The sequence below is a fragment of the Phyllobates terribilis genome, unplaced genomic scaffold, assembly GCF_046119375.1.
Source record: "Phyllobates terribilis strain yellow unplaced genomic scaffold, ASM4611937v1 Scaffold_1__5_contigs__length_1240528914, whole genome shotgun sequence".
Lineage (NCBI taxonomy): Eukaryota > Metazoa > Chordata > Amphibia > Anura > Dendrobatidae > Phyllobates > Phyllobates terribilis.
In genome coordinates, this window is record NW_027362761.1 from 591,811,236 (window position 1) to 591,834,778 (window position 23,543).

Genomic DNA, 23,543 nt, shown 5'->3' on the forward strand with positions numbered 1-23,543 from the left:
GCACTGGAGATAGGCAGAAAGAAGGTAAAACAATGTCCTCATTGATGTGGAAAGAGGAGACTACTTTGGGCATAAAGAAAGGCACCGGCCTGAGCACTACCTTGTCTTGATGGAAGACCAGAAAAGGCGACCGACATGAATGGGCTGCGAGCTCTGCAACCCTCCTAATTGAGGTAACAGCCACCAAAAAAGCCACCTTCCAGGAGAGAAGAGAGGCTGAGATGTCCTGAATGGGTTCAAACAGGGGCTGTTGGAGAACGCTTAGGACCATATTAAGGTCCCATGGGTCCACTGGAGGGCGATAAGGTGGCGCCAGGTGAGCCACCCCTTGTAGAAACGTCTTAACCTGAGGACGGCCAGCCAAGTTAAGTTGGAATAGAATGGACAAGGCCGAACTTGGCCTTAGGAGTGCTTAGAGAGTCCCGCCTCCCGGCCAGACTGAAGAAAGGCCAAAATGACCAGTAATGAAAAGGACATGGGAGCTAGCTGATCTTGCTCGCAGTGACGAAAAAAGGCTCTCCAGGTTCTGTGGTATATGCGCGAGGTAGCGGGTTTTCTGGCGTTAATTAGGGTCTGAATGACGTGGTCAGCAAAACTCGCCTTCCTCAACACTGCGGCCTCCACGGCCATGCCATTAAATTCAGAGAACGAGAACTCTGATTAAGAATAGGTCCTTGAGAGAGGAGATCCGGATTGTCTGGTAGTCTCCAGGGGGAGTCGACAAGCAGATTTACCAGATCTGCGTTACCAGACGCGTCTGGGCCAATCCGGGGCTACTAGAATTCCCGGTACTCCTTCTGTCTTGATCTTTTTGACGACTCGAGGGATCAAAGGTAGAGGGGGAAAGATATAAGGGCAGCTGGAACTGAGACCATGATATGACTAGAGCGTCTTGAGCGATCGCTAGCAGCTCGTAGGACCGAGCTACAAAGGATGGGACCTTGTGGTTTAACCGAGACATCATGAGGTCGACGTCCGGCGTGCCCCACCGTAAGCAAATCTGATGAAACACCTCGGGATGGAGAGCCCATTCTCCTGAGGCAAGGCCCTGCCGACTGAGGAAGTCGGCCGCCCAATTGCCGACCCCCGGAATGTGGACTGCTGAGATTGCCGGAACTGTCTTCTCGGCCAAAACTAGCACTCTTGACACCTCTTTCAAGACGGGCTTGCTGCGCGTTCCTCCCTGATGGTTTATGTATGCCACCGCCGTGGCATTGTCCGATTGTACGCGGACTGGGAACCCTGCTAGAATCTCCTGCCAGTGACGCAAAGCCAGGTAAATTGCCCTCATTTCCAAGATGCTGATCGGTAGGGAGACTTCGTGGGGACTCCACCGGCCCTGCACCGTGTGGTGAAGGAAGACTGCCCCCCAACCGATGAGGCTGGCATCGGTCGTGACCACCTGCCAGCAAAGCGGTAGCAATGACCTCCCGGGTCTGAAGGAAGAGGGGAGGGTCCACCAGGTTAGTGACCTTTTCACTTAAAGAGGTAACCTGATGCGTCAATCTAGTGATGACGGGTTCTTGTCCCAAGCCGCCAAAAGGGCAAGTTGAAGAGGCCGGGTATGGAACTGGGCAAACGGCACTGCTTCCATAGCTGCCACCATTTTTCCCAGGACACTCATGCATAGGCGAAGGGAGTGTGGACTTGGGTCGGAGAGAAGGTGGATCCCCTGGAGAGAGTTTATCTTTTCCCTCTGAAGGAGGACCCGGGCACGGGTCGTGTCGAACTGCATCACTAGAAAAGTTACACGTTGAGATGGGACCACGGAGGATTTGTCTGTATTGATCAGCCAGCCTAACCGAGAGTGTGTCCAAGGTGATCTGGAGGCTGTGGAGACAGTTCCTGAACGTGGGGCCTTTGATTAACAGGTCGTCGAGGTAGGGGGTAATTACAATCCCCCTGGCTCGTAGAATGGCAATTACCTTTGTGAAAACCCTCGGGGCGGAGGCGAGGCCGAAGGGGAGGGAAGTGAACTTGTAATGTGCGTTCTGGAAGTAAAAGCAAAGGAACGTCTGATGTGATGAGGGGGCTGGGGTGGGGAATAGGCAAGGACTGGCCACCAGGAATCACCCTGAGGTGACAGGGGATAGGTCCTGCCCAGCGGGTCCGAGAGTGGGCGATGTGGGAAATGCCACACTGCTCTCTCGGTCGCTTGAGAATGGGGATAACAGGGGACGCAGTGTTACCCATTAACCCTGAACAGCAGAATCTGAAAAATAAAGAACAAGTATTAATAAAACACAACAGGGTTGGATCTGTTAGGATCCAGGTCTACCTCTTACAGACACTAAGCTTAAACTGGTGAGCTTGGTGCCTGTAGGCGGGTGCATACTGCGGAGGAGGAGCTATTTCTTTTTTGCATAGTGTCAACCTCCTAGCGACAGCAGCATACACCCATGGTCCTGTGTCCCCCAATGAAGCGATAAAGAAATTAAAGTTTCCAAAAATATAAAAAAAAACGTTTAAATTGAAATTGCGCCATACCAAAATAAAACAAAAAAATCTATTAAATATAAAAATTAACCAGAGTGGTAAACAAAAAAACAAAAAAAGCCCATTCAGCTTTATTTCATGGGAAAAAATGTTACGGGTTTTAGAAAAAGGTGGGAAAAATTGCAAACTCAGAAATTAAAGATTTAACACATTAATAAATTGGCTTTCCTCACCGCCTCTTGAAGATCTAGATTGGTCATTGTCTCGTTCACCGCCGAACCCTGTGGGGCAACAGAGAGAAGAATTTAGTTTCCCGATGTGACAGGCGCAGAACTTTAAGGCTAGACATGCTGGACACATTGCTCCTCTACAATCACACCGTCCAAGTGTCCCAAGACACTTCTCTAATCAACTCAACAAAACTTACGTTAACAAAAATAAATACATTACAGTTTTTCATGGAAAATATCTAAATGAGGTAAAAAAGTCTTTGCTTGCAGCGCTGGAAAGTCCACAGCTCGGGCCAGAGCTCTGCACAAATCTTTTAAGATCGAACTCAAACGAAATAGAATATCCTTACCTGAAAACCGCGGTCGTTCCTGACTATCAGATGAACCAAATCCTACAACAGAAAAGGAATAATCAGTCCACACAAGAAACTGGTCACACAATGTCTGCTGACCCAGATATTGCCATGTACTTCGCCGATCTGCAGCATTGGAAATAAAAAAAAATAAAAAAATTAAAAAAAATGTTCTCATTGAATCCACTGGGAGACAGGGATGCGCACAGTCACGTTGCAGCGTTTTTTCCACGCAGAAATGCACCAAAAACGCTAGGTAATCCATGTTCCGGCTAATGCAATGACAATCCTGAAGGGCTGTGCACATGATCAGGGATTTTCTTGACAGGATTTTCATTGTGTTTAAATCCGCAGCATGTCACTTCTTTGTAGCGTTTTCAGCCCATTAAGTTCAATTGAACTGTTAGAAAACCTGCAGGTATAAATATATATCTGCAGATTTGCTGCAGATGTTTGCTGCGTATTTGACCTGACTCACTGAAGATCAGCAGAGAGCTCCAGGACCTCACTTTACAGCCCTGCTGCAGTGTGGGAATTTTCCCACACAACACTGATGCAGTAAATGAGGTAACCGGGGCTGATCAGCTGATCTTCAGGAGGTGAACTCAGCCCCAGCAGTACAGCGATGTACACTGACAGGAGTGATTACACTCCTGTCAGTGTATGGTGCTGGTTTCTACAGCAGTCACATCAATGATTGCTGGTGTGGCTGCTGTAGAAGTAATCCGGATCGCCGTAGGACACTGGGATTACGTCATGATGGCAGACAGGTGAAGGATATGGTTTGTTTTTTACAGGAGACGAGGGATTAGCGGAGATTGTGAGAATAAATAAATTATTAAAACCGTGTGGAATTTAATTTCAATAAAAGATTTTATTCTGGCCGTGTCTTTATTTAAAAACTTACTACGGTGTTAATAATGGGGGCGTCTTACAGACGCCTCTCCATTACTAACCTGGGCTTCATGTCAGCCTGCAATACAAGGCTGACATGAACCCCAACCTTGTTACTCCACTCGCCACCGCTACACAGCAGTGGGAAGAGTGGAGGCTCAGCGCCAGATTTGGCGCATCTTATTGATGAGCCATTTCTGAGACTGCTGAGCGGTAATATTAGCCGATGAGGGGGCTAGTAGCCATGGCCCCTTACTTGGCTATTAATATCAGCCTGCAGCTGTCAGTTCAGCCTTTTCTGGTTAGATTTTATAGGGGGACCCTACGTCAATTCTTTTCTGGGGTCCCCCTGTAATCTAGCCAGTAAAGGCTAAGTAAACAGCTGTGGGATGTTATTAATAGCCAGGGAACATTTTTGGCTAATGGCACCTTCCCCGGCTACTAATATCAGCTCCCAGCAGTCGGCTTTCCCTCTGCTGGTTATGAAAATGACGCGGCAGCCCACACCATTTTTCTTTATATTAGGCTATGTGCCCGGGATGATCCGGATGTAGCAGCACTTTGGATGCAGCATATAGTCTCCGCTGCAGATTTTGACCAATTGAAATGTCATTATATGCAGTAGATCCGCATGTACTGACAACAAAAGTGCGGCATTAGAACTCAGCGTTTTGGACGCAGCAAAAATACGCTGCATCCAAAGCGCTGCTGGATGCTGAACGTGGTGACGTAGCAGCTAAACAAACAGCTGTGAGCTGTTAATAGTCAGGGAACATTTTTGCCCAATGGCACCTTCCTAGGCTAAAATAAGCAGCTCTTAGCTGCCCCAGAAATTACATGAATGGGAATGCTAATGACATTGGGAGTTAAACACACACACACATTAAATATCTTTCTACAAAAAGAATTAATTGATGTACAAAATCGTGGCAAAACGCGTTTTTTCTGCAGCGTTTTTCCTGCCAAGAGATGCAGAAACCTTAAGGAATTTTCTGCATTCAAATTCTGAACGTGCGCACATAGCCTTAAGACTGATATTCTTACCTGAAAACCGCGGTCGTTCCTGACTATCAGATGAATCAAATCCTACAACAGAAAAGGAATAATCAGTCCACACAAGAAACTGGTCACACTGTCTGCTGACCCAGATACTGCCATGTACTCAGCCGCTCTGCAGGATTCGAAATAAAAAAAAATTCCTTTTTTCATTGAATACATTGGGAGACTGGACCATGGGCCAATAGGAGGCTCGACACTGGGTGGAAAGCAGTGTGGGCTCTGCCTGGTGGGGGTTCTCCCACCCAATAATTTCAATGAGAAAGGGTACAAAAATCCAAATTCTCTCGTTAATAGCATTGAGGGACACAGAACAATTCCAGCACAGACACAATGGGTGGGAAATAACATGTCCATGAAAACCCCCTAGCGTACAGAAGCCTGCATGACATGGCGACTCAAGGCGGATTCGGAAAAAAATATAGAACGGTTCTTGTAGAGTTTGACGGAGGTAGAGGTGCAGATGGATTCCCAAGAGGCAGCCAAGAAAAACAGAGGCCGGATGCTTGACTGCCCATGTGGAATTAATGGTTACCCGAAAGTATGGAGATCTGTCCTTGGTCTTGTGGGCCTCAACACTATCCAACCTGATCCATTCAATACTGGTCATGCTGGAGACTGACAGGCCCACGTATGCGATCATGAGTCCAAAGGCCAGAAGGCTTCGTTAACAAAGATAGGCCCTAACAGCTCTAACCAGATCCAGATGGTAGTAAGAACAATCGTGGAAGTTAACTGGAGTTGGGAAAAGGAAGAGAGGACAATGTCCTTATTGAAGTGGAAAGCAGAGACCGCCTTTAATATATATTTAAAAAAAAAAATAAGGTTTGGAACCCATAAAACCACCTTATCTTGATGGAAAACGAGGAAGGCAGTCCTAAAGGAAAGGGTAGCGACCTCAGACACCCTGAATGGAGGTTATGACCATCAGAAATGCGGTCTTCCCCAAAAGGAACATTGCTGAAATGATGGGGAGAGACTCAAGGGAGACTGCAGGAGCATAGACCCAGCAAAGATGAGGCCCAAGTCTCCACGGGATGGCCAGTAAGGAAGGGTGCAATGACTTCCTCTTAACCAGTTTGTGAAAAGCCAGCGTATGCTTAAAGTATGGCAACGGCAGAAACCTGTTCCTTAAAGGAGGAGAGGCTGAGATCTGCATCCAGACTGGACTAGAAGTCATAGGAATGGAAATAACCATAGGATGGACATCCTCTGTTTGCACAAGGCAAAATACACCGGTAAACCATGAAATGTTGTCTATTGATCTGTACAACAAAGTCAGACGCTTGGGATCTCACAACCTCTACTTCAGCAGCCACGCTATTAAAGGATGCCAAGAGGGGTGGAACACAAGACCTTAAGATGACCGTAACGCGATGGAAGAGGGCACAAAGCGTCCAGCCGAATACGGTCAGAGCACCATGTCCGGCGACGCTAGTCCAGAGCTATCAGGATCGCCAAAACACCCTCGGCCTGGAGCCGCTGAGAACACAGGGAAGTGGTGGAAGAGCGAAGATAACTGTCCAAGGAGTAACCAGTGTGTCTACCGCTAAAGTCCATGGGACTTTTTGACAGATGAGATAGGTTGCAAATTGGTCCTTTTTGGGGGGCACGTAAAAGAGCAGGATTCATATTTACCTATTTTGACTTTATCTTGGTTTCTTTCTACATGCATCTCTTTCCTTTTGGAATGAAGTTCCAACTAGAAGTATGCATGCTGTCAGCACATTCTTTAGAGCTCCGCTGAGCCAATTACATTGTTACAATGCGGGACTATTAATAACCTATATGAAGAGTGACCAAATTATGAAATAAAGGAGTTCTATTCTGATAAGAGTGTCAGTGTAGGTCTCGCTCTTTGTACATGAACTTGGACGTCTCAGGATGTACCACAATACATAGCGACGACACAACGAAGGAAGAAATAGCTGAAGACTTCTAAAAGAGCCCACACTCCTGGATCCAGCGTTTTCTGACTGAGACAGTCCACGTTTTTCATGGCAGGGATGTAGACCAGAACAGGCATGTGGAGCCCAATGGAGAATCTTGTGGTTTCCCTGATGGCAGAGGGGATCCTGGAGCTACCCAGGGCTCGGTTGCCACAGGGGTATTGCACCTCTGCCAGAGGTGTGGTATTCCACTCCCAGGTAAGGATGGAGTGTGGACCGGGACTCAGTTAGCTGCACACACATACACTCCCCATTTCCGGGGGACAGCTCGACGGTGCTCCCAGCTGCAGGCACAACTGACCATGTCCCTGGCTGGAGTGGGGAGGGGGGAGAGAACCCAGTGATGTAGGAGCAGTAGGGGGCAGTTTCTGGAGCACAGGAAGGAGCTCATTGGGTGCAGATCACCTGAGCTCAGACACAGAGAAACAGATAAAAGGTGGGAGCCATCTTTAGAGTTGAGTAGAGTCAGTCAGAGCAGAAGGGAGAGAGAGCTGACAGGGAGCCGAGGCTCAGCCTGAGCTCAGCTCCACGAGGCAGGCCTAGAGGAAAGGCCGGGGCCAGAAACGAGAAGGAGAAGGAAGGAAGTAGAAGAACAGAGGAGTAGAAAGGCTCCGGAAACAAGAAGGCAGAAGGGACCCTAAGAGCAGGACGGACAGCAACCGTTGCAAATCCGCGTTATATAGGGTGAAGGGTCAGGCTGTGGAATGGTCACTGGTGGGGCACGAGAGGCCAGAGAAAGGACAGAAGGGGGTCCTGTGCCATACTCCTGAATTGCCTGGGGGTTGCCCGAGCTCCTCACCTGGTGGACGCAGCACGGCTTGGGCAGTCATTGCTGACAGAAGTGACTTGGATAACAACTGTGAGCAAAAACCCTGGACTGCACCATTGGACGCAGTGTGATCTTTGCTGCGCCTGCACCATCACCCCCAGCATCCACCTACACTGCCCTGAGGCTACACTCTTCCCGTGGGGAGTTATCCTATCCCTGTGCTGCACACCAACACCAGCCTCAGCGGTCTGCCTCGCAGCGGCGGTTATCTCTGACCGCAATCCACGGGTGGCGTAGTCGGACATTCAAAACACTGATAAATAGACTGCCACAATTTGGTCTGACAACCCTGAGCCACGGGATCGGGTTGCCACTACTACCCCCATCAGCACCGTACACCAGAAGGCCCGGTTCTGGGTACCCCACGGCCCAGGGGGCGAGTCATCTGCACTTGAAATGGGCGATTCTTGAGAAAGGAGGGTTTGGTAGGAGAGAGCTAGAAAGTTGGCTTAGTTTTAGAAAGTATCTGCTGTCAGGATTCCTCCTGAGACCGAGAGGTGAGATGGTTAACACCGCTCCCCAATCCAAGAAACTAGTTGGCAATCTCCACCCGCCATTGAAGAGGAAAAGTCTGCCGGAAAGCAAAGTAGGGGCTGTCAATCATTAATGGTCTTAGTGGACTCAGAGGGAACCGGACAACAATCCAAGGAGTCCAATGAGAATGGACGAACTGTTGTAGCAGGAGGGTACTGCTTGAGAACAGACCATCTTGCCCAAGAACCTAATACAAAACCCAAAGGAGTACAAGGTTTTCATCTGCAAAAGAGCTCAGAAATTTCTGGGAGAGGTGGACTCACCCACGACATGAAGGCTAATCCCTCACTGTCCAATCAAGGTCCTGCATGGCTGAAAACCAGCTTAGAAGCTTGGTCAAAGTCAAAGTCTTAAGTGTTCCCAAGTGTTTCAGATGTGGAAAGGAAGAAGTGGTGTGATCCACTTTTTCTCTGCCCAGGGGTATTCCAGGAAGGCAGAAGTTTATTTGCAGGAAAGAGACCCCATTGTCTCTTGTGAAAGTCTGTGGGGAGGTGGGGTAGATTCTTCAAGCTCTGAGTCCGAGGGTGCAGACTTGGCAAGTGAACACTCACGGGCAAGATGGGCTGGGCTCCGGGTGCTTGAGGGTTATCCGAGGGATAATGGGCAAGTGGGGGATTTAGGCACAGGGTGCAGACTGAGCAAAGTTGAAAGTAGCAGACGATTGCAAACGAAGTAACCAGTGCCGCGGTAGCTGCGTGGGGGTGGAAATTTTTATTTAAAAAAATGAGGGGGATGGGGAATACTGAAGGTGTTATACTCGCTTATTAGACGTCTTCAGTCACCCCAAGGGTCATGCCCTTCAATGGCCTCACACGGATCATGGAGGCACCAGTACTCCAGTGACAGCAGTCGTGTGGTACTGGTGACCAGCGATGAAATGGCATCTGCAGGGTGGTACACTACTGTGGTGTGCATGGTGCGTCTCTTACTAGGGAGGTGACCTAAAGTGGGGCAACATTCACACCCCTAGGAAAAACTGATACAGGTCTTGCCTGCCTCCTCTAGACACTTGTCTGCCTCCTACAGACACTAAGCTAACTCTGAGCTGCCTAGGGTTGTGGGAGAGGACATACCCCACACTTCCACTTAGTGTCAAGCCTCTTATTTAACAGGACATATACCCCACAGTCCTTTGGCCCTATTAACTAAAAAAACTGTAAAAAAAAATGAATAAAGACGTAACTGCAGCATTTAAAAATAAAATTGCAGTTTTCCCAATATTGTGAAGTTATTGGAAGAATGTCAACCGAGATAAAATAATTCTCCAACAGAACGTCTGATGGTATTAACAGAGTAACCCTTTGCACTCTTGCTGGGTGGGCAACAAAAAAAGTGTGCCCTTAATGCAAACCTGGAGAAGTGTGCCCTTAACGCAAACCTGGAGTCAGGGATAACTAGTCACATGCACAGCAAAGCTTCATGGACGGCACAAGTTCACACCCGTGCTCAGAGCGTGTGCTTTCCTGCAGCATCCCCGATGAGAATTTGCAAGCCACTAGCAGACCAAAGTCTTATATACTTTAGTAAATATCTCAGAAATAAAACTTTTTTTTACCTCTATTAAAAGTGTTACTGTTTCCTCCTCTTCCTCTATCTGAACGACCTATGAATGTTAAGGTAAATTTTACATATTATAGAATTTGAAAAGAAGAACAAACGGATTAACAACAAAATGCAGTTAAAGGAATTGTCAGAATTCCTAAAAAAAAAGTTTCAAAAAACGAGAATGGCTTTAAAAACAGAAAAAAGTAAACTCACAGTTGTATCTCCTGTGTCTCCAGAGGCAACACCGTTTCAATGTCGGAGCACAGTGAGGCCTGGGATTGGCTGCAGCAGTCAGATGACTAATAGCCATCAGAAGAGTCTTGGATTCACATGACAAGTCCAGCCGCCTGACCTCTGCAGACAATCACAGTCCTCAGCACTGAAGCGACCGAAGAACAGGAAGTCACTGCCTCACTGTCCACGCAGAAACCATATGGCAGGTGGGCGAATTCTATAATCACTTTTTTTACTTACAGTAACTGTATACAATCAGATTTATTTTTTGGAGTACATTCACAAAACTGTTGAGGCATTTCCCCACAAAACTTACCCCCGCTGAAGCCGCCTCTGTCATTTTTATCATCTAAACAAAAATATACAACTTTGTAAGGGGAAGAATAAATGTAAATTAAACGCATTTTGCATGAAATTTGATCAAAAATATTCAGTGGGGTTTTGTTTTCGCAGAAGGAAAGTTTATTTGTACCTTTTTCTTACTATATACAGTACAGACCAAAAGTTTGGACACACCTTCTCATTTAAAGATTTTTCTGTATTTTCATGACTATGAGAATTGTACATTCAGACTGAAGGCATCAAAACTATGAATTACCACAGGTGGAATTATATGCTTAACAAAAAAGTGTGAAACAACTGAAAATATGTCTTATATTCTAGGTTCTTCAAAGTAGCCACCTTTTGCTTTGATGACTGCTTTGCACACTCTTGGCATTCTCTTGATGAGCTTCAAGAGGTAGTCACCGGAAATGGTCTTCCAACAATCTTGAAGGAGTTCCCAGAGATGCTTAGCACTTGTTGGCCCTTTTGCCTTCACTCTGCGGTCCAGCTTGTGGGGGTCGTGATGACATTCCACTCGTCCTCCAGTCACTCCAAATTCAAACTATGAGCATGGGTCAACCATTCAAAGAATGAGTCAGGCAACAAGCTGGTTCAAACTCAGAGCACGCTCAGAAGGCTACTACAGACAACGTCCTCAGCAATGTTCTGTGTTTATTTTTTACATGCACAAATCTAAATACACTACATAATGGGGAGGGGAAAGGGGTTGTCCGGGGCGGGGTAAGCCATGAAAGTCCAGTGTCTGGCCACTCCTGATTGGTCCACATCTCCTTATCTCAGTCTCTGGGCAGATATTGCAGCCGTCAGCTTATAATCTTGTTTCGTTTCTCTGAAATAAGTCTTGGCAACACTGGAACTGTCTTAGTTTAAGTTTCGATTTGAATATTACATAGCAAGGAAAGCTTATTGTTATAGGACACAAAATGGTGGTTAGTACATTAGCAAAAAAGCGTATAGAAACTTACAAGAATATAAAAGTGGAAATATATATATTCTCTTTTTCCCCGACATTCCCCCCTAAACACTAAGCTTTCCCTTGCTTCGGGGCCTTTGAGACTGTCCATGTGTGGGGAGAGGGGAGGTGGATTTTTTCACCCAATCATCTTAGAAGCTGCCCCCTTATGGGACGCCCCCAAACAATTGAGCCCTATCCTGGGTGACACATGGAGTTCTCCCAACTGTCCCTAAACTAAATCTCTCAATTGAACTTTATCATGGGGGGGCTGGTCAGACTTGTTCAAAGGAGTGTATTTCTCCATATCTTCTCTTGATTCAGAAAGGTCCCGGAGGTTGGGACAGCATTGGTTATAGCTTTCCTGTATAAGGGGACTATGCAGCACAGGACCACCAGGCCCAATACTAATAGACCTCCCATTACTAGACAAACTTGTTGGAGGAATCCCTTGAGCCCTCCCAACCAACCTGAGAAGGAGGTATCTACCCCTGTGTGGTAGCTATCTACCCTGGGACAGACAGTAAGCATATGGAAAGGATATAGAAGAAGGTAGTCATCTTTTATAGACTCGTTCTGTCTCTCTTGCAGTGGGAGGCGTGAATCCAGGTGCTCTTGCCCTCAAGCTTCAGAGCTGTAGGAGTAGTCAGGATCACAGTGTACGGTCCCTCGAACCGCGGCTGGAGGCAGTCTTTCCAGACAAACTTCTTCACATACACTAGATCGCCTGGGATGAAATCATGTACGGCATCACCTGTAGATTCTGGGAGAGAAGCAGATACTGGAGAGCGGGTGTTAGTCAATTCTCTAGACAAAACAATCACAAATTTTACCACTCTATCATGCGTTTCAGACAACTCTTGGGGCCTAATCTCTCCTATCTTGGGTGGGGGTCCCAAACAAAATTTTATAGGGAGTCAGCCCATGTTTGGCCTGAGGAGTGTGTGATATGATACAATACTATGGGGAGTAGGTCGGGCCAGGGGAGGGGATGATCTTAGGTCATTTTCAAGAGCTGGGTCTTGAGTGTGGAATTCATTCTCTCCACTTTGTCTGAACTGGCAGGATGGTATGGAGTGTGGAGGCCCAAATCTGTTCCCAACATGTTCCAGAGTTCTTCGTAGATATTTGCTGTGAAAGCTGGTCCTTGATCCGATTCTATGACTTGGGGAAACTCCAAATCTGTAGGCAATTTCGGTGATCAGTTTCTTGGCTGTGACTTTAGCAGTCATGTTGACAACCGGGTAGGCCTCGGGCCAGACTGAGAACATATCCACGGCTACCAAAACGTACTCCTATTTTCCTGCTTTAGGCATTTGGATATGGTCGACTTGTATTCTCTGCCAAGGGTAGTCTGGTTTAGCCAGGTGTTGAAGAGGGACCCGTGCCGTACACGTTGGGTTGCAGGTAGCGCAGACAGAGCAGGATTTTGAGTACACAGTCACAGTGGAAGAGATTCCGGGTGCAAAGTACAGTTTCTTGATACATGCCAAAGCTTGATTCTTTCCTCTGTGTGTAGGCCCGTGAGCCCATGCTGCCACAGCTGAGTACATGCGTCTAGGCAAGCAAGGCTTCCCATCCACTTGGTAAAGAGTCGAGTTGACCTTTGAATCTTTGCGACCTGCCAGCACGGCTCCTGCCGCTTTCCATTGCTTGACTTCTTCAGTGGGGGGTCTTCCTTTGTTCCTCACACAATTTTTCTTCAGGCATCCTGACCCCCCTGGATTCCACTCGTGTCTCCGCTGGACTTGTATGGTCTTCCGCCGGCTGTTCTTTGGCCCTTGCTCTTGTGAGCGCCACAGCTACGGTTTGCAGGGTTTCTCCCATCTCTTCTTCCTTTTCCTGCCACTTTGATGACACATTCTCCACTGCTGCAGTCTTGGCTGCTTGGTCAGCTAGGTGGTTGCCCCTGGCTTCTCTGGAATCTAGTCTTCCATGAGCCTTGACCTTGATAACAGCAACCTGAATGGGTAGTTCCAGGGCCTTCATTAGGGCCTTAATCCATGAGACATGTTTCACTGGTGTACCTGCAGCTGTGATGAATCCTCTAGACTTCCACAAGAGTCCAGAATCATTGCAAATTCCATGTCCATACCTGGAATCGGTATATATATATATATATATATATATATATATATATATATATATATATATATATATATATATATATATATATATATACGCCTTTGTTCCTGCTGCCAGGTGGCAGGCCTCTGTGAGAGCCACAAGTTCAGCTTCTTGTGCAGACATGTATGGTGGTAAAGCTTCAGCCTTGAGGACTGTTAGGTCTGTTGTGACAGCATATCCCGTGTGGAACTTCCCTTGAGGGTCTGCGAGACGGGATCCATCAGTCCATAGGTGCATGGCAGGGTGTGCGAGCGGATATGCCACCATATTCTCTGGAGCAGAAGTCTCTTCCTGCAAAATTTTTATACAATCATGAGGTTCCACCAATGGACCTTCACCCTCTTCACCTTCCCCCCTAGAAGGTGGAAACAAAGTGGCAGGATTGATAGTCAGACATCTGGTAAATGTTATATTGGAGGGCAACAATAGGGAACACTGCAGCCGCAGGTGTCTTTGGTTGGTTAGATGTTTCGGAGATGTTTGTTGCAGAACGGCTGAGAGATCATGGCCGGCCTGTGTAACTGGATCATGTCCAAGGACGATATCAGCTGACTTGTCAAGGAGGATGTGAGCAGCGTGGACCGCCTTAAGGCACGTGGGGGCAATTCGGGCGACAGGGTCCAGGCGGGCTGAGTAGTAGCCCAAAGGCCGATACTTATGATCATAGCGTTGTGCTAGAACTCCAGAGACATGACCTTCCGATTCCGAGACAAAAAGATAAAATGGCTGAGTATAGTCTGGTAAGCCCAAGGCCGGGGCAGAGACAACAGCCTGTTTAAGGTGGTCAAAACATAGTCTGTGTTGAAGAGAAACACGTGGATCTTCAGCATGAAGCCAAACTGAGCCTTCATTCTTGAGAGTCGTACAGAGGTTGCATGAGCTTTGAGGCATCAGGGATCCATTGCCTGCAGTAAATGATGAGGCCAAGGAAAGTCTGCATAGCGGAATAGGTGGTTGGGAAGGTGATATCCATGATGGCTTGTTTTCTTTCTTCAGTCAGATGTCTAGCACTTTGTGATATACAATGTCCGAGGAAAATGATCTTGGGCAGACACCATTGGACTTTGCCTTTCGAGACTTTACAGTTAGCTGAGTGAAGAAACCAGAGAAGGGATGCTGACATCTCTGGCAAATTTTCTTCAGTGCCACAGAGTAAAAGATCATCCACATACTGTAGAAGGGTGACCTGAGGGTTCTCTTGAACCCATGGCTCCAGAATAGACTTCATAAAATGAGTGAATTGGTTAGGAGAGTTCTGGGCTCTTTGCGGAGTCCTGGTCCATGTAAGCTGTGCTCCTTGAAAGGTGAAGGCAGAAAGAAACCACGAATCTTCATGTAAGGGTATACTGAAGAAGGCGTCGGCCAGATCTAACACCATAAACAAGGTGGCCGTTGGAGGCACCTGAGACAAAAGGGTGTTTGGGTTGGGTACCACTGGAGTTTCTAAAATAATAGCTGCATTGACGGCTCTGAGATCCTGAACCAACCGGTATCTTGGAGGCTCTCCCGGAGCGGTTTTCTTTTTTACAGAAAAGAGGGGTGTATTGCATGGAGATACACATCTGACAAGGACTCCCGATTCCAGGAGGGAAGCGACTTGGGTACCCAAGCTTTGTTCTTGTGCAGCCTTGAGGGGGTATTGTGGCAACCGTGGGTACCTGTGTCCAGGCTTGAGGTATACTCGGACCGGGGGAACTTGCAGGAGGCCGACGTCCTCTGGCCCACTGGACCACAGAGAGTGAGGGAACTGTGAGGTTGTATGGTCATCATCATGAGAGGGAAGGCTTTAAGAACACAGCGGTCTTCAGTCCCTTGTTCTGAATGAGGGTCCCGCAAAAGAAGCTCCATACCATGGTTTCCGAAGGTAATTGTTGCCTTCATCCGCTCTAAGAGATCGGCTCCCCACAGATTGACAGGGCAAGTTTCAGAGACCAAGAATCTTGTGAGTACTCCGGTGAACGGTCCTGCAGACACAGGGACTGTGAGTGGAGAGGAAATATGTTGGCCTTCCACCCCAACACAGGTGAGGGTATCCGGTGATAGGGATACAGAAGGAGGGAGCTGTGCAGAGGAAATGACAGATGTGGCCGCCCCAGTGTCCACCAGGAACTCCAGTGGTTGATGGTCCACCTGTAAAGTGACAGTCCCACAGGCGGCCGTGAGATGCGTAGCCGGAAAAGTGGACACTGGTTGACCGAGCCGTCATTGGCGTGGATGAGATGGTTCACGGGAAGGTCCATGGTTGTGTGGACCGTCACGGAACGACCGGTCATGGTACTGTCTGCGAGTTGGACAGTCTCTGAGGATGTGGTTAAGGCTACCACACTCCCAACACAACATTCGTCCTTCAGGATCACGAGATGGTCTTTTGTTTCTGGATGGTCCCCTGTCATCTCTTCTGTCTTGTCTTCTATATGTGGGAGGAGTATCATCACCTGTGCCTTTAACCATTACCCACTTGATTCCATGTTGGTTGCCAGGGGTGGGTAGCTTTCTTGAGCTTGATATACCATGGCAGGAGCGGCTTTCTTCTTTGGCATAGTATCTTTTTCCATTTTTAGCATTGATTTTTGGAAAACTTTAACGAAGTCCACCGCGTCATTGAAAGAAGAAGAACGAATCTCGGGCCGTACTCTCAGGACTTCATCTCTGAGAGCGTCTTGTAGGCCATCTACTAGGGCCTGAACCAACAGGGCGGCCTGCGTCTTGACGTGAAAACTGTATCCGAGATCCTCAAAATGCATGCTGAGTCTTGCAGCATATCTTTCCACAGATTCATCAGGGTCTTGTTGAACATCTTGTATAGACCCAGCTTGATCTGACAAGCGATCCTGAGCCCAGGCCTTTAACTGTTTCATGTATTCTAGGCCGGATTCATACGTACTAAGGGATCCTGCTTTTGTGGAATCCATGGCCTTTTGAAAGCTCTCCGTTTTCGGCTAAGTGAGCCTGGCATTCTGCAGCCAGAGTAGAACCAGCAGCAAGGGAAATTTTGCGAGCCAATCCTCCAACATGGCTCATACAGGTGTTTGCAGGGTTGACCATGGCCCCCACCCGATGTGTAAGGATGTCACCATAGCCTATTGACAGAGTGACAGGGCGTCCTGATGGGTCTACTAGATTCCGGGAGCGGCAGGGGTCCCAGACTTCTGAGAGACTGGGGGGTGGTGTTCTGTCAGCAGTTGCTTGGAGCAAGGGCCGGAGTACGGGTAATGGATATGGGGTGGAGGATGCCATAGGAGACGTATGGGGTAAAGGGGGGGGGGGGGGGGGGGGCTGGAGTATCTTGAGCCCATCCCTCATCTGGCTCCGTATCGTCTTGAGTAACAGTATGTTGGCGGAGGGAGAGCAGTCTGGCCTGAAATTCTGGGGAGTTGAGGAGGATATCCCCAGGGTTGTGGGTGACTCCCATAGGAAACAGGGGAAGCGTCTCAGCATCGTGGACTGGAGCAGAGGGTGTCACATTGGTTTCAGATGGGTGCTCTGGGACTACGGGTTTTTCCACCTGTGCTGGTGGCTGGTAATATGCACCAGACGGATGTAGTAGTGGATATAGGCCGGATTGGGGCTTTCCGGGCCTCCCACAACAAGTAAGAGGTGTAGCAAGATGGCCGTGGGAGGGAGGAGGGGGGGGTGGAAGAGGGAATGTTCTTGGAGGCAGGCTGGGCATTGTGCCATGGGCGGCCCCCCCCTGCACCATCTACTCTAAGATGTGCATGAGCCTGGTGTAGAAATCCTCACCCAACTTTCCCAACTTCTGTGTAACACATTCTTTCTACACTGAAAGCTGGAGCCTGCCTGTACTGGATAAGCTTATCATATTATACAAATTCCTAACATTCTTCTTGCCTTCCCGTAACTCCACTAATTGGCTTAACTCCTACAGCAGCATTCCGCAACTTACGAAATCTTTCAAATTTGAATATACACAACATTTTCTTATAGAATGCAATGATCTGTCGCGACTCAGATCACTGGTGCAGCCGACAGGTCGCCACTCGTCAGTGTAGAGTACCTCTCAATACACTGATAAGATAGAGAGTACCTCTCAATCTATCCCTTCCCTAACCTTGAATGGCGACTTTACAGTACGACTCACCACGGCACCCTGACTGACAGCAGAACCCCTCCTTATGAGGTTTCTCTGTATAAGACGAAGAGCACCTCTCAATCCGTCTTCTTTCCTACCACGGCAGCACCCGTCAGTGTAGAGTACCTCTCAATACACTGATGAGATCGAGAGTACACCTCTCAATCTATCTCCTTTCCTAACCTTGACTTTACAGCAGTCTCTGTGTTAGACGAAGAGCACACCTCAATTCGTCACAGATCCTTTCTCCCTTACACTACAATTCAGGAATGCTTTGAAACTTCGACTATCAGTTACGGGAGGCAGCTATCTAAGAAAAGTACAGTGACCGGGGGAGGAGGAGGTGGTGTGCACACGAGCACGCGCAGGCATGCGACGTCACTCAGTTTAACACTTGCTGGTTCAGGACGTGGTGCGGGACGCCTAAGGTCTCACCACTCGACCGGTCACCCACCCAGATCCAACCTGACAACCCAACAGGAACCGCTGCGGCTGACACACAGGCAAGTGAGACATATAAAATACATCTCAACTTACCGTGTTCGATGGAGGTTGATCAGGCCTCAAATTCAGCCACCGCGGTCACCACCAGGGAAGTCAGCAATATGGGTCCGGGAGGGCAGCGTACCGCTAGCCACGCCCCACGTTGGGCGCCATTTGTGGGGGTCGTGATGACATTCCACTCGTCCTCCAGTCACTCCAAATTCAAACTATGAGCATGGGTCAACCATTCAAAGAATGAGTCAGGCAACAAGCTGGTTCAAACTCAGAGCACGCTCAGAAGGCTACTACAGACAACGTCCTCAGCAATGTTCTGTGTTTATTTTTTACATGCACAAATCTAAATACACTACATAATGGGGAGGGGAAAGGGGTTGTCCGGGGCGGGGTAAGCCATGAAAGTCCAGTGTCTGGCCACTCCTGATTGGTCCACATCTCCTTATCTCAGTCTCTGGTCAGATATTGCAGCCGTCCGCTTATAATCTTGTTTCGTTTCTCTGAAATAAGTCTTGGCAACACTGGAACTGTCTTAGTTTAAGTTTCGATTTGAATATTACATAGCAAGGAAAGCTTATTGTTATAGGACACAAAATGGTGGTTAGTACATTAGCAAAAAAGCGTATAGAAACTTACAAGAATATAAAAGTGGAAATATATATATTCTTTTTCCCCGACAAGCTCACCCCAAACCATCTCGATTGGGTTCAGGTCTGGTGACTGTGGAGGCCAGGTCATCTGGCGTAGCACCCCATCACTCTCCTTCTTGGTCAAATAGCCCTTACACAGCCTGGAGGTGTGTTTGGGGTCATTGTCCTGTTGAAAAATAAATGATAGTCCAACTAAACGCAAACCGGATGGAATAGCATGCCGCTGCAAGATGCTGTGGTAGCCATGCTGGTTCAGTATGCCTTCAATTTTGAATAAATCCCCAACAGTGTCACCAGCAAAGCACCCCCACACCTCCTCCTCCATGCTTCACGGTGGGAACCAGGCATGTAGAGTCCATCCGTTCACCTTTTCTGAATCGCACAAAGACACGGTGGTTGGAACCAAAGATCTCAAATTTGGACTCATCAGACCAAAGCACAGATTTCCACTGGTCTAATGTCCATTCCTTGTGTTCTTTAGCCCAAACAAGTCTCTTCTGCTTGTTGCCTGTCCTTAGCAGTGGTTTCCTAGCAGCTATTTTACCATGAAGGCCTGCTGCACAAAGTCTCCTCTTAACAGTTGTTGTAGAGATGTGTCTGCTGCTAGAACTCTGTGTGGCATTGACCTGGTCTCTAATCTGAGCTGCTGTTAACCTGCGATTTCTGAGGCTGGTGACTCGGATAAACTTATCCTCAGAAGCAGAGGTGACTCTTGGTCTTCCTTTCCTGGGGCGGTCCTCATGTGAGCCAGTTTCTTTGTAGCTCTTGATGGTTTTTGCAACTGCACTTGGGGACACTTTCAAAGTTTTCCCAATTTTTCGGACTGACTGACCTTCATTTCTTAAAGTAATGATGGCCACTCGTTTTTCTTTACTTAGAATTTGTATTATGGCAAGAAAAAAGCAGCTAACAGTCTATTCAGTAGGACTATCAGCTGTGTATCCACCAGACTTCTGCACAACACAACTGATGGTCCCAACCCCATTTATAAGGCAAGAAATCCCACTTATTAAACCTGACAGGGCACACCTGTGAAGTGAAAACCATTTCCGGTGACTACCTCTGGAAGCTCATCAAGAGAATGCCAAGAGTGTGCAAAGCAGTCATCAAAGCAAAAGGTGGCTACTTTAAAGAACCTAGAATATAAGACATATTTTCAGTTGTTTCACACTTTTTTGTTAAGTATATAATTCCACATGTGGTAATTCATAGTTTTGATGCCTTCAGTGTGAATGTACAATTTTCAAAGTCATGAAAATACAGAAAAATCTTTAAATGAGAAGGTGTGTCCAAACTTTTGGTCTGTACTGTATATCTATATACACTGCTCAAAAAAATAAAGGGAGCAATCAAATAACACATCCTAGATCTGAATGAATGAAATATTCTCATTGATTACTTTGTTCTGTACAAAGTTTAATGTGCTGACAATTGCTCGCACTGGCAGAAAGGAGTGGATAACCACGGTGGGCAGTGAGTGCGACTAGAAATGAGAGCTTTGAGGTAGTCATTGTATTTTTTTTATTTTTTTTCACACGTCTGGAGCATTAGAAGGGATATCCAATTCGTGGAGAATAGCTTCGCTGATAATCTAGCCACCCAGTAAAAGCCACACAATTTGGCAAATTCATATTTTGCCAGACCCCGCTCATCTCTAGTAGTCACCGATCCTGCGACTAGCCGGCAACTTTTCATTGGACAATCCCTCTAACTGCATTAGTCACCGCGTGAATTCAGTTTACAGAACAGATTTTGCATTCACCTCTTTGCCAACCAAAACCTCTTCCAGACGATTCGTAGTTTTGATTGAAGTCATCGTCTAACAAAAAATGAGGAAAAAAATATAAGGGCTCATGTGATGTAATGGTGCGTGCAATATTTTAATTACCAATATTAAATAGTTTGTCGTTACTAGACAAGAGCATTAGTGTCTACATTCACAAATAAAAAAACTACCATTAATTGGACCCAATGAATCTCACCAGACACATCTGGACGACTTGCACATCCACAAGCTCTCCCCTTACATCCTTCCCATTTCATCCAAAAGCTTGACTCTCTTTAACAGGTATTTGGGCCCACACTGGTCTGATTAATTTTGTAGATATAACTATATAACAAGGACTTTGCTCACAGTTTAGATTTCATCTCATCATATATGTTCATAAACGCATTATTCCAATACATTAAGATTAGAGACATTTTGCCTCATCCCTATTCCATATAAGATCCTCCATTTCTGGTGCCACACTCCAGAACTTCCTCAAAGTAGGCCCATCTATTTCTCCCATGTGTTGGAGAAGTGCCGCGTCGAGAGGATCCATCTTGCACCTATTCTGGGACTATTCTCGGATGACTCTGTTCTGGACTAATGTACAAATCTTAATTAATGAGGTCTGATTTGACCCTACCATTAGAACCTCGGCTCTCCCTACTTAATGTCTTCCCACAGAATATATTCAAGAGCACCATTAGACTTCTTTTACACATTGACAGCTGAAAGTTGTTTAACCCCTTTACGACGTGGTACGTAATAGTACACACCACGTCGTAACCCCCTGGTTCAGCGCGGGCTCCGGCGTTGAGCCCGCACTAAACCGGGGACATATCAGATATACAAGTAATTTGAACTTTATCATGTTACTACATATCTATTATGTATCCAGTTTAATTTACTTTCATTGTAATCTGATAGTGCAGAAGTCATTCTTTCAAGTTTATAATACAAAAAGGTTTAAAAAATTACAATAAAAATTTTTTTCCTAAAAAACTGGTTTGAGTTCTTTTCAAAGTTATGCACTGCGCCCTGGCACCAGTGATCACATAAGCGGTCCCATAGATGTGTGCACGCTGGCTTCTGCTCTCTGGATCAGTGCGGACCCCTGTAATCAGGAGGTTATCTCCTTACCCCATGCCCAGGGTGAACATGCAGGTTAGAAAGTTGCCTGGTTGCCGTATTGAAAACACTGCCCCCAGGAGAAAATGAACTTTATTACACCCAGAGGCAGTCAGATATCAGCCATACAGGAGTGCCAGCGTGGCTACAGTCACCGCTCATAGCGTTGAGAGCAGCGGATGCAAGCACGCCACAGTACTTAGACTGATAGTTCCCGGGACAAATAAAGGTCATCTTCACTGTGGAGCTGGGCTTTCAGCGCGGTGGCCGAGCACCTTTCTATATCCAAGTTAACAGCATTATCTGACGTGACACCTTTGAATAATAAGTTGGCTCCTCTTCAGGAGACTACACCAGCTTACTGGCCTGACTCAAAACTTTCCCCGCGCACCCATTTCCTGTATGGAAGAGTTATGGAGCGCTTACCTATGCAGACAACTGCCTGGTACTGTGACCACCTCTGAAAGCAATCCACTCAGACCCACTAACATGGCAAATCGCGGCAGAGTTCCAAGCGGCCTCGAGCAACTTCATAGTCTTTGTTTCCTTTTCTACTATGCATTTTGCCATCTCACTCCCCTTTTCTTCTGAGGCTCAACCATCACAGGAATTGGACCACCATTCAGACGCAGAAGCAAACCTGAACGGTCACGTCCTCGTGTCTCCATGGTTATCCATGACCATGACACTCGCGCTCGAGCGCCGCTTCTCTCAGGGATTCCATGGCTAGACATGCGCAATCCTTGGCCACGTCTGCCATTTTTGGCAAAGTTACAAGGCCGGCCTTTGTGCTTAGCTTTCTACGCCACTTGGGTTACCAAGGTTGTTTACTGCCTGGCCGGTACACCTGCACCAGGGCATCTTTTTTGGGGCTCCCACAACTGTGCTTTTGGACATCACAGAGCAGATTTCCCACGCAGTTAATCATCTCTGCTTTGTCTCACATCTGCTGACCGTTCAGGCTTCAGTTAACAGTGTGATCTGTTGTGTTCTTCGCTCAAGTAGTGGTCTCGTATTCAAAGGATTCCTTATTAACTTTCCTTTTCTGGGCATTCGTCTGTACGAGATCAAGATGGACAAAGTTCATCTCGGATGCCACAAGAGCACTCTGCTCCCACAGTCTGGTCCAATCATCCAGCTAGCAGACTGGGACCATATCACTGTCTTTTTTGCCAATTGTCTTCCATCTCCCAAGAGTGGACTCAGCCTCTCAAAGGATGGCAACCTTCCTACAAGTCCAGCCTGATTGGCTGCCAAGATGCAAAACTTCTTCCAGTTCCAGAGGCAATACGTTTTCCCTCAGCATTACAAAGCAACCCCATCCAAGAAGCTTTTTTTGGGTGTGCTGCTTTCTTAATTTCTAGCACATGTATACCCCGCCGTCGAGACACTTGGATCTCCTCCAGATACATGACTGGATTCTACAATCTTGTCCACCTTTGTCTTCCATTTCCAGGCCATCTCCTCACTTCTTAATTAGGCATTGTTATAGCTCCTGTACTAAAGGAGGATTTTTATGCAAACCTCTTCATCATGCTTAAAAAGGACGGTTTGGCCAATCCTGGACCTGAACAAACAGGTCCAACCACACAACTGCAAAATGTAGTCTGTATTCCATAGGACACTTCAAGGAACGTGGAGAATTTCTATGCTCTGTAGATATTCAGGACACCTATTGCCACATCTTGTACATGTATTACAGCTCACCAGAATTTTCTTTGTTTCACAGTTTATAATTTATATTTAGTTGGGGGCTCTCCCCTTCAGGCTCGCTACGGCCCTAGCGTGTTGACAAAGATCAAGACCGCTATCAAGGTCCTCTTGTGCCAGGGAAATCATGGTCATACCCTACCTGGACAACATGCTTATCAAGACGTGGTTCAAACAAAGATGTTTTTCTCCAAAACAAGAATATTTCTAGTCGC

At 47.1% G+C, this 23,543-nt stretch overlaps 1 protein-coding gene across 2 annotated transcripts in view; it reads right to left on the minus strand.

Moving 5' to 3' along the window:
* The window catches only part of DDX4 (DEAD-box helicase 4), a 127,292-nt gene that overhangs the window by 59,432 nt on the left and 44,317 nt on the right, over positions 1-23,543 (minus strand). The window contains exons 4-9 of one of the 2 annotated variants that reach the window (XM_073655108.1): positions 20,485-20,541; positions 10,377-10,409; positions 9,837-9,884; positions 4,958-4,999; positions 3,017-3,058; positions 2,670-2,717 (exon numbers count right to left, since the gene is read on the minus strand). In XM_073655108.1, the coding sequence (XP_073511209.1) occupies positions 2,670-2,717; positions 3,017-3,058; positions 4,958-4,999; positions 9,837-9,884; positions 10,377-10,409; positions 20,485-20,541 (270 nt within the window). The remainder of the gene's footprint in view (positions 1-2,669; positions 2,718-3,016; positions 3,059-4,957; positions 5,000-9,836; positions 9,885-10,376; positions 10,410-20,484; positions 20,542-23,543) is intronic. The other variant, XM_073655109.1, reaches the window with a different exon arrangement.